The 11,394-nt window shown below is 46.8% G+C and overlaps 1 protein-coding gene across 1 annotated transcript in view; it reads left to right on the forward strand.

Annotated features, from left to right (window-relative positions):
• The window catches only part of Eif3l (eukaryotic translation initiation factor 3, subunit L), a 30,599-nt gene that overhangs the window by 6,324 nt on the left and 12,881 nt on the right, over positions 1-11,394 (forward strand). The window contains exons 5-8 of the mRNA XM_005379230.1: positions 2,134-2,195; positions 5,573-5,642; positions 5,843-5,916; positions 10,772-10,943. Coding sequence (XP_005379287.1) covers positions 2,134-2,195; positions 5,573-5,642; positions 5,843-5,916; positions 10,772-10,943 — 378 coding nt within the window. The remainder of the gene's footprint in view (positions 1-2,133; positions 2,196-5,572; positions 5,643-5,842; positions 5,917-10,771; positions 10,944-11,394) is intronic.

The raw sequence follows: 11,394 nt of genomic DNA on the forward strand, positions 1-11,394 counted from the left end.
CTTGTTTGATTAGCTTTTGCTTAAAGTCCGCTTTATCTGAAAGCAGGATAACTATTCCTGCTTCTTTTTATATTCCCTTTACATTTGTATTCCCATGAAATATTTTTTTCCATCCTTTGGTTTTTTTACCTTGTGACTTCGATTTATGTTGTGTGTTTTGTTTTTTTTTTTTTTTTGGTTTCTCCAGTACCGGGAACTGAACTCACGACCTTGCGCTTGCCAGGCAGGCGTTCGCCGCTGAGCTAAATCCCCAGCCCCTCTTTCCAGTGTTTTCCCCTGCCTTATTTTTGGAGAGGATTCAGCATCTGCAGGAATATCTAAGATAATCTGTAGGCTTGATGATTTGCTAGGAAGAGTCACAGGGTTCAGCATGTGGTTATAGCCATACTATATGAGGTTTACAGCAAAAGGTTACAAAGCAGAATTTGCAAAGGGAAAGCAACGGTGCAAAGTCCAGAGGAAGTCGGGCTCAAGAGTGCCTTCCCAGTGGAGTCACATGGGACTTACTCCATTCCTCCAACAACAAATTGTGACAATGTATGAAGTATTGTCAGCCCAGAAGGCGCAGAAATTTTTACTGGGTCCTGGTCATATCTCTGCCTAATGGTTAACAAGATTCCAGACTGCTTGAAGGAAAGCAGATGGTGAGCGTAAAACTTCCTGTTGACATAAACAGTTTGGGCAGTGCAGGCACCCTTACTCATTAGGGGAGAGTGGTTACCCTGCTGAGGTCTTGACTCCCAGAGGCCAGACTCACAGTGTGCCTTTCTAGGGATAGCAGTCTCCAAGGCCAGCTGGGCCTCTGTAGAGCTCCATTACCTAAAACACTTTATCTGGTTATTTTCCTCTGTTTAATAGCTTCATCATATCAATAAGACAAATTCTTTTTTTTTTTGGTCTTTTTGAGATAGGGTCTTACTATGCAGTTCAGGCTGGCCTTGAACTCGCAAGGATCCTCCTGCCTCAGCCTCCTGAGTGCTGGGATTACAGGCATGTGCCACCATGCCCGGCTAGGACAAATTCTTTTAAATAGGGTTCCCAAACTAAAGATATAAATACTGTGTTTGCAGCCCTGTGTGGTGGTGCACATCTATAATGCAGTCACTCTAGAAGGCTGAGGTAGCGTTGAAGTTCAGGCCCAATTTTAAAAAGTAAAAGAGGGCTGGGGATGTAGCTCAGTGGGAAGACCCTGAGATCAGTTTCCAGTGCTACCAAAAAAGTGTTTGCTATTTTAATAGTATTATGTTACCCTTTGTGGGACTATTTATGTTTATTTGGTGGCTTATTTAATCACCTATGGTTGGTGGAAGTCTAAATATTGAAAGGAAATTGGTATGAAAGAGATTAAGAAAGCTGGGCCTGGTGGTGCACACCGGTAATCCCAGCACTTGGGAGGCTGAGGCAGGAGGATCGTCGCAAGTGCAAGACCAGCCTGAGCTACAGAGTGAGCTCAAGGCCAGCCTGAACTGCATAATGAGACCCTGTCTCAAAAAGAAAAAAATCTTGTGGGGGGTATGGGGAATTAAACACAGGACCTCACCTTGCCAGGCAGGTGTTAACGAGTGAGTGAAACCTTTGGTCCCAAGAAAAAAATTTTTAGAAAGAGGTTAAGGGAGCCGAGGATATAGCTCAGTACCTGCCTGGCAAGTGTGAGGTCCTGAGTTTGATTCCTGTTTTAAAAAAAAAAAAAATGCTGGGCATGCTGGTGCATGCCTGTAAACTCAGCACTCAGCACACAGTACCCCAGGAGGATCTGTTGCAAGTTCAAGACCTACCTCGGCTACAAAGTGAGCTCAAGGCCAGCCTGAACTGCATAGCGAGACCATGTCTCAAAAAATCAAAAAAAAAAAAGAAGTTTGTCCTTTCCCCCAGGTGAAAAAGAGGTTAGGGTGCCTGCCTGGCAAGCACAAGGTCCTGAGTTCAATTCCTGGTACCAAAGAAGAAAAAAGGTTAAGGTGAGGTTGACGGAATGAGAAATGCATTTTCTTGTATGTGTTCTTGGAATAAGCATAAGGGTTTGGATGTTATTTACTCTTTAAAATCATCTTTATTCCCTTGCCCTAAGGACTGAACTGCCGGAAGACCCCAGTTGTTTTGTGGGTTACTAACGCACTCGTCTACCTTCTCTTTCAGATGCGGTCTTCCTGATTTTGTACAAAGAATTATATTATAGACATATATATGCCAAAGTTAGTGTAAGTATCTTATGTATAGCTAGCAGGCTTTTTTTTAAAAGCAGGTTTATTTTTAACTCTATGCTGTTTTCATCCTTAGAACATAGTCACTAGTTTATAATGGATTTATGTCTTAGAGCAGTTGATGTTTCCTGTCTGTCCCGCTCTCTTTTTCCTCTTCTTTTCTTTATTTCATTCTTTTTTTCTTTCCAGTACTTAGGATTAAACCCAGGGTCTTGCACTGAGCCACAGCCCCCACTCTTTTCTGTGTTTTTAAAATTCAAGGCAAGGTCTTGCTAAGTTGCCCAGGCTGGAATGGAATTTGCAATCCTCCTTCCTGAGTGCTGAGATTGCAGGCCTGTGTCACCATTCCCTGCAGTGTGTTTTCTGTGCAGAGAAAATGATTTAACTCAGAAAACTCTGGTATCATCAGCACGCAGTACATCCCGAGCTGCCATCCTAACAGGTGTCCCCAGGCACTTTCTTCCTCCCTTCACTGGTGATTGAACCCAGGGCCTTTGCACTGAGCTCCATCTCCAGACCTGTTTATTTTGAGATAGGATCTCACTAAGTTGCCCAGGTGAGATTACAACTTGTGATCCTCCTGTCTCCTCAGCCTCCCAAGTGCTGGGAGCCAGCTGTGCGCCACCATGCCTGGCTCCCTGGCACGTTCTGTCTCTGCTTGGAATGCTCTTTTTTCCTCCTTTGAGTGTGTTGCTGCTGAGCCTCCCTTCCTCTGAACCACCCTAACAGAGTAATGACTAGGCACTGTGTTAGGCACACTGTTAGGTGCTTGGCCCTGATCTGCATGTCTCTAATCCTCTTGGTCCTGCAGAGCTAGTGACAGGGTACAAAGAAGCCAGGTGTAGCAGCACACACCTGGGATCCTAGTACTCAGGAGACTGAGGCAGGAGGATTGCTGTGAGTTCAAGGCCAGCCTGTACTAAATAGTTCAAAGCCTGCCTGAACTACACAGCAAGACCCTTACTCAGAAAAATCAAAAAAATACAAACAAAAGTGCAGAGGTTACTTGTCCTCAACTTTATTTAACTAGTAAGTGGCAAAACTCGTTGAACCTAGGCTCAGCGTGTAACACCAGGGCTTACACAGTACCCCAGGTTTGGGTACTTGCTGGGTTCCGTTCTTCCTGATTTCTAAATTGTAGAGTCCCCTCAATCTCCTGAAGTGCCATCTGGATTATTTGTATGCGGTGAGGACCGGGAGTATCTGTCTTTCCTACCAGTCTCCACCAAGGCCCAGACTTGAGTGTCCAGCCGGTGGCCCCGCATCTCCACGTGGCTGCCGAGTAGTCTCGCTCCCGAAGCAGACTGCTTATTCTCCCTCACACCCTCTTCCCAGGTTCCCCGCCACTCGCTTGGCTGATCAGACTGAGAGCCGTGGCACCGTGCTTGGCAGTCCTCCGTCCTGACGTCCGGCCGTGCAGCACACCCTGGTCAGCTGTCCTCGGTGTTCTTCTAAAACCAGCTCCTCCAACTCTAGGCTCAGTTACTGCAGAGGCCGCTGTCCTGGTGTCAGTTTCCTCTGTTGCTCACTTCAGTTCACCCTCCGCAGAGCCAGTACAGTCCTTTGAAGTGTGGTCTCATCAGATCATCCTCCTCCTTCCAGCCCTGTCACAACTTCCCACCCTTTCTTTCTTTTTTTTTGCTGTACCGGGGATCAAACTCAGGACCTTGCACTTGCCAGGCAGGCGTTTAGGCCACTGAGCTATATTCCCAGCCCTTCCCACCCTTTCTTAGAACGGAACCCAGGCTTGACCGCGGCTCTCTGCACCTGGCCCCTGGCTCCTGTGCCAGTCTCACTTCTGGCAGCACCCCTTTCCCTCTCTGCGTGCCTTGCTGTGCACGCCGGCACTTCCACGCTCTCATCACGAGCGTGTTGTATTACTGGTTTATGGAGGGGCTTTTTGCTTCGTCTCTTAGGAGGGTAACTCCACTGGGTTACGCACTTTGTCTTACACACCGCTATAACCCAGTGCCTGAGTCTGGTGAGGTATTCATTCTTTGAGCGTGTGCGTGAGTGCCGGAGTAAGTGGGAGAAATTAGCACCAAGAGTGTTCTCTCTAGTGCTGAAGTATCAGTGCTTCATGGGACAGGGTCAGCATATAGCCAGTGGTGTGTGTTGCTTCTTTGAGAAGATCATAGAATGTCTCTGGTCTGTAGATGAACATTCAGCAGCAGCTTACTGACACTATAATTCCTTGCACTTTGACATACATGACTGGTTTTAAGTACCTGGTGTGTGTGTGGGGGGTGTCATTGAATTTATTGTATTAAGTGTTATCTTATTTAACTGTGACCAGTCACGATATTTGGTTCACGTTATACCTTGCCAGAACCTCAGTTAGAAAGAGTGGGGCTGACTGCATAGCCGCTGTTTGTGCTCCACAAAGACATTGTCCCCAGCTCAGAAATGGTCAGTGGTTCTCAGCTGCCGCCAACAGAAAGTCTCTTTTTTTTCTTTTTTTTTTTTTTTTGGTTTTTCTCCGGTACCGGGAACCGAACTCACGACCTTGCGCTTGCCAGGCAGGCGCCAACAGAAAGTCTAATTAGAAGTCACTGACTGTCTCTCTGATGGGCCTTGTCTGTGAAGAGCTGTCTGGCCTCTGATGGTTGTGAGAGCTATGATGGTGCTTGATTGATCTGTTCAGCTGTGCCTTCGTATTTTTTTCCTTTTTTTTGAGACAGGAAACTCTCCATGCAATCCAGGCTGGTCTTGAGCTCACTTTGTAGCCCAAGCTGGTCTTGAACTCACAACGATCCTCCTGCCTCAGCCTCCCAAGTGCTGGGATTATAGGCATGTGCCACCACGCCTGGCGTTACCATAGACAGTATATAATGAGTGGGCACGGCTATGTTCCTGTAAAACTTTATTTTTTTTATTTTTTGGTGCTAGGAATCAAACTCAGGACCTTGCGCTTGCCAGGCAGGTGCTATGCTGCTGAGCTATATCCCCAGTCCCTGTAAAACTTGATTTATGGAACAGGAGGTGGGTGGATTTGCTGCCCGCTGGCAGGGCGACTTGTGTTTGGCGCTGAATGACCTCCCTTTTACTGGCCCACTGTAGTCCAGTGCAGCCCAGTGCAGTGTTGACTGTTGTAACTCCTGACCTTCAAGTCCCACAGTTTTCCTTTTTTGCCTTTGTTACTGTTTTCCTGAAACACCTTCCCTCTCTGCTTCATCTGATCTGCGTGCCTGACTTACGAAGCAGAGGTTAGGGTCCATTGTTCAGTGCTCCTTCCTCTGTATCCCCTGCCGTCTTCCTTCTCTCAAGAAAGAGAGGACGGGCATTAGTTCTTGTGTGTGCATTCCCAACTGTCATAGACCGCAGGTAAAACACATTTAAATTAATTGTGTTCTGGTGGCTGTTTCTCTTTACAGGGGGGACCCTCCTTAGAGCAGAGGTTTGAATCCTATTACAACTACTGCAACCTCTTCAACTACATTCTCAGTGAGTTTGAGATCTGGCCGCGGGGGTGAGGTTGTGGTGAGGGCCTCCAGCTTTCTTGGCAGACTTCAGTGTGCACGTGGGATGAGGGGAGTCTTGCGATTCATAATGCTTTGAAGAGAGAAGCTGCCAAGAGCTTTCTGCAGCCCTGCTAGAAGGGGAAAGCCATTATGCTGAATCCTCCTTCTCTGTGATCTGTACAGATGCAGATGGGCCTGCTCCCCTTGAACTACCCAACCAGTGGCTCTGGGATATCATCGATGAATTCATCTACCAGGTATCTGGTTGGCCTCTGGGAAAGACTGGTACCCGCAAGGAGCGGTCTCCGATGTTTGTGCTGTTGAAAGGATGCACGGCGTGGAGTACTGCTCATCGTAGTGTAGGATTCCCTGCAGCAGTGGACTCCCGTGTCAGATAGTTTTGTGAAGGAAATAGTGAAGCTCCAGCACTCCAGATAATGAACTCAGAAGCAAGAGAGTAAAATTCAGTTTGGTGCGGTGGTGGATACCTGTAAATCTGGAAGACTGAAGCAGGAGGATTGTAAGTTGGGGCCCAGGCTAGACACCTTAGCAACTTATCCTGACCCTGTCTCAAGACAAAAGCTGGGACTGTAGCTCATTGTGAAAGCCCTAGGTTTGATCCAAAGTACTGAAAAAAGAAAAAAAAGTATGTAAGTGAGCTTGAGAATTGGTCTGCAGGCTGTGTGCAGGCATCTTTGTAACACTGACTTGTTTAGCTTTCTGAAGTCTCACTTTCTTTGTCTACAAAGTAGAATTCTTCGGTGTTTTGGTTGAGGTGGTGTTTACCCAGGTATATGCACCAGCACAATTTTTTTTTTTTTTTTTTTTTTGGTTTTTGGGTTTTCTCCGGTACCGGGAACCGAACTCACGACCTTGCGCCTGCCAGGCAGGTGCTTTTGCCGCTGAGCTAAATCCCCAGCCCCCCCGCACCAGCACATTTTTATCGAAGGAGAAATGTCACCTGCCACTAGTGCTATTGTTGACATTCTAATGAGAACTGCACCAGGTTTAAAGTCTTGCAGCTGGGGGCTGGGGATTTAGCTCAGCAGCAAAGCGCCTGCCTGGCAAGTGCAAGGTCATGAGTTCGGTTCCTGGTACCGGAGAAAAACCAAAAAATAAAAAATAAAGTCTTGCAGCTGGCAGCTTGGAGGACAAAGCTCACTGTTGCTATGTACTGGCCCTAGATACTGGGCACATTACTTAACCACACCGTGTTCATTTACTTAACTCTAAAATGGGTTGATGGAAGATTCCTGGGATAATCCATAAAGTACTTAATTGCAGAATGATTAAATGTTGTCTGTTAGGATGATGGTTAACATCTTTTTTTGTTTTTTTTTTTTTTTTTTTGGCAGTACTCAAGATTGAACCCAAGGTTTCAGGCATGCTGGGGCAAGTGTCCTACCGCTGAGCTACACTCTTAGCCCTTTTTATTTTATTTTGAGGCAAGGTCTTGATAAGCTGCCCAGGTTGCCTTTGGTTTTTTAAAAAAAAAAAAATTTTTTTGAGACAGGGTCTCGCTCTATAGTTCAGGCTGGCCTTGAACTCACTGTGTAGCCCAGGCTGGCCTTGACCTCAAGGTGCTCCTCCTGCCACCTTAACTGCTTGAGGGGACAGGACTGCTCCTCCTGCCTCAACTTTCTGAGTGCTGGGCTAGCAGGTGTGCAGCACCACGCCCAGCTATAGCTGGCTTTGAACTTTCAAGTAGGTGGGATTCTGGGAGCCATTTTTCATCTTTTGTTTAGCCCACTCTTAAAATATAGCATTTGGGGGGAAAGGATTCCCTTCCCTTGTTTGATGCAGACGGTACCTCTCATGGTAATTTCAGGGGAAATCAACGCCACAGACCGGAGAGTCCTTGGTGGTGGTCAGTGCTGATAAGCTGTGATTGTGCGGAGCAAACCTTTACAGGGCTTTTTGAGAAAGAAACTTCCTGCTTAAAATGAGGCTTCAACTGGGTGTGGTGGCACCTGTAGTCCTAGCACGGAGGCGGCTGAGGCAGGAGGATTGCTGCAAGTTTGAAGCCAGTCTGGGCTACATACCTGGGCTACACAGTGAGACTTTGTCTCACAGAACAACAAAAAAAAAAATAGAAAAGAAAATGAGGCTTCTGTGCCTTTGATAGTGAAGGCCATAAACAGCCTTGAGCTTTCTGGCCCTTCGACTGTCGGCTTCTTCGACGTGGTGTTAGGTGGCTGGCTGGCCCTCCTGTCCCTCATAGCGTAGCAAGGGGAGGAGGACCTGCAGTGCTGAGGTGTTCTTCGGTTTTTGTTCTGGTACGGGAGATTGAACCCAGGGACACTCTACCACTGAGCTCTGTCCTCATCCCCTTTTATTTTTTATTTTGAGACAAGTTCTCACTAAAATGCCCAGATAGAATTAAACTTGCATCCTCCTGCCTCAGCCCCCTGCAGTTCTGAGCTTTCAGGCATGTGTGCTGAGATTTTGATCCCTCTTAAGATAAGCATAATTCCCCACGTTTAGCCATGTTCTCTTGGTAAGGGGATTAAGGGCTTTCTGTTTTCACAGAGACAGTCTAGTGAGGGTCAGTGAGCGCCTGTGACTGTCCCTGGCCAGCAGGCTGAGTGGCCTTCCTCACCACTCCCATTTGTTTTTGTTGACTCAAGCACTGTGTGAGTGCGTTGTTACTGTTAAGTGTCCTTGCAAACTGCGGGTGCGGTGGAAGTGCCTGCCTGCCTGTCCTTTGCAGAGGCATCAATTATTGTCTGGAAGGAAAGCACCACATGAATGGTTCTCGGGTGTTTACATAAACCTGTACTTTACAGAGACATTACTTCAAGAAATGGTGTCATGGCCTATTGTGCCATTTGCTATTTTGCTGTAACTAGGAACACTTAGACCTTGACTTTGAGACTTTATTTTTAATTTTTTTTTGCTGTGCTGGATATTGAACATAGGGCCTTGAGGATACACTCTGCTGCCGAGCTATATCCCCAGCCCCTACCATTTTGTTTTGTTTTTGAGGCAGGGTCTTGCTGTGTATTCCAGCCTCAAACTGTCAGCAATCCTCCTGTCTCTGCCTCCTGAATGCTGAGATTACAAGCATGCACCACCATAACCAGCAGCAATTGCTTTTTTTTTTTTTTTTTTTTTTGCGATACTGGGGATCGAACTCATGACCTTGCGCTTGCCAGGCAGGCACTGTTGCCACTGAGCTATATCCCCAGCCCAATTGCTTTGAATTTAATAGGAACATACTATTTTTCCTAAGGACTGTGTCAGAATGTTCTACAACTAGCAGTGTGTGAGAGCAACTTGTCTATACCAAGTGTTAGGAGTCCATCTGCTTTTTGTCAGTTTAATGGAAAGGAAATAGTAATCTCAGTTTATATTTTTCTGATTAAGTATTTGAGCATTTTCCATGTTAACTGACAATTCTTGTTTTTTTTTTTGTGATTATCAGTTTTCTCGATTTTCTGTTGGATTGTCGTTTTTCTTACGAGAATTCTTTATATATTCTAGATCTTACTTTTGGTTTATTATAAATTTTGAAGTTTTTTTTCCTTTTGAGGAAGGTAATATTTTTAGAATTGATGTACAGCTTAGGTAAACTAAAAGCTAGCTCACTGATTTGTAAGCCTGGGACACTAGAATCAGGGAACACTCCCTTCCCCTTTTTTCACTACTAGAAGTAGAACCCAGGGACTTCACAGTGAGCCAAATCTCTAACCTTTTTAAATTTTTATTCTTATTTTTTATTTTTTTTCCCGTACCGGGAATCAAACTCACGACCTTGCACTTGCCAGGCAGGCACTGCTGTGCCACTGAGCTAAATCCCTAGCCCCTCTAACCTTTTTTTTAAATTGTGGAACTGGGCCTCATTAGATTGTCTAGTGTGGACTTGAATTTGTGATCCTTCTGCCTCAGCCTCAAAGACCACTGGTGCTACAGGTGCACACCACCATACCCAGCTCCATCAGGAAACTTTAATGGTCTGAATGAGCAGGTTGTTCTGCCGTGATAGTCTGTGTATGACTGATAGAGCCAGCCCAGTGCTGATTCCAGGTAGAGCAGCAATCCCCAGAACTCCCTGTGACCTGCCGCTGTTGGTGCTTTACTTGGCCAACTTCTGTGGTTGGCAGAGAGGTGGCACAGACTGGTTGATGGATTTTTTTGTTGTTTTCTTGTATTTTTGGTACCGGGAATCCAACTCAGGACCTTGCGCTTGCCAGGAAGGCGCTTGTGCCACTGAGTTATATCTCCGGCCTCCTGGAGTTGATGATTGAGTGGTAAGAGAAGCAGGACACAGAGACACCTGTCCGATCTGTGCCACACGTTGCTTGTGACCCTGATCCCGGCACAGCTAGGCCACATGTGAACAGGTTGCTACCCAAGCCCTGTGGTGTCTTCTGTGGCCAGGCCAGCTTCGTGGTGAGGCCCAGAGACTGTAAGTGACAGTAGGTTGTATTTCACTCCATATTGGGTTCTTCCCATAAGCTCCCTCAAATTGTAAAGGTCTTTACTTACCTGCAGAAGAACATCCTCAGTAATCAAAAAAATTCACAGCTTAGGCAGGCGTGGTGGTGCACACCTGTAATCCTAGCACTTGGGGAGGCTGAGGCAGGAGGATTGTTGCGAGTTTGAGACCAGCCGAGGCTACAAAGTGAGCTCAAGGCCAGCCTGAACTGCATAGCGAGACTCTGTCTCAAAAAGAGAAAAAAGCAGAGAAATTCACGGCTTAATCAGAAATGACTTTGAAAATGTAAATAGTAAGCTGAGTGCAATGGCATGTGCATGTAGACGCAGCTACTCAGGAGGCAGAGGCAGGAGGTTCCCATAAGCCTAGGCATTTATTTATTTATTTATTTAGTTGTTGTTTTTGGTTTTTCTCCAGTACCAGGAACCGAACTCACGACCTTGCGCTTGCCAGGCAGGCGCTTTGCCGCTGAGCTAAATCCCCAGCCCCAGCCTAGGCATTTAAGACCAGCATGGGCAAAACTGAAAGCCTGTCTAAAAGAAAGGAGTAAAGAACAGTATACAGAATGGTTTCTAAATGATGCCGTGCCCGTGCCTGTCCCCCCGTCCATCAGTGCTGTGCTCCGGACTGTCCCTGAGGCCTGTCCCGTGCTGCATCTCTCCCCTTCTCCTTAGTTCCAGTCATTCAGTCAGTACCGCTGTAAGACGGCCAAGAAGTCAGAGGAGGAGATTGACTTCCTTCGATCCAACCCCAAAATCTGGAATGTCCACAGTGTCCTCAACGTCCTTCACTCCCTGGTTGACAAATCCAACATCAACCGGCAGCTGGAGGTGTACACGAGTGGAGGTGAGTGCGCGGAGCGGGGAGTCGCCACCGCCTCTCCGGTAACAGCCACTGGCTGGTCGTGGCGATCGGGATGAACAGGGCTGAGTGCCGGTGCTGGTGGAGGGCTTACTCACATCTGCACTCGTGAACATTTCTGCTGTGGCTCAGGGTCTGTGCTTAGCGCTTCCCAGATGTTCTAGTGTGGGGATCACTGTACACTGTTACTCCCTTTTGCATTTTGCAGTACAGGGTATTGAACCCAGGGCCTTTGTACTGAGCTACAAGCCCAGCTCTCTTTATTTATTTCTAAATTTTATGTTTTTGTCATTTTGAGACAGGGTCTCGCTATGCAGTTCAGGCTGGCCTTGAGCTCACTTTGTAGCCCAGGCTGGTCTCAAACTCGCAACGATTCTCCTGCCTCAGCCTCCCGAGTGCTGGGATTACAGGTGTGCGCCATCGTGCCCGGCCTATT

Source organism: Chinchilla lanigera, unplaced genomic scaffold (assembly GCF_000276665.1).
Source record: "Chinchilla lanigera isolate Chin_1 unplaced genomic scaffold, ChiLan1.0 scaffold00012, whole genome shotgun sequence".
Taxonomy (NCBI): Eukaryota; Metazoa; Chordata; class Mammalia; order Rodentia; family Chinchillidae; genus Chinchilla; species Chinchilla lanigera.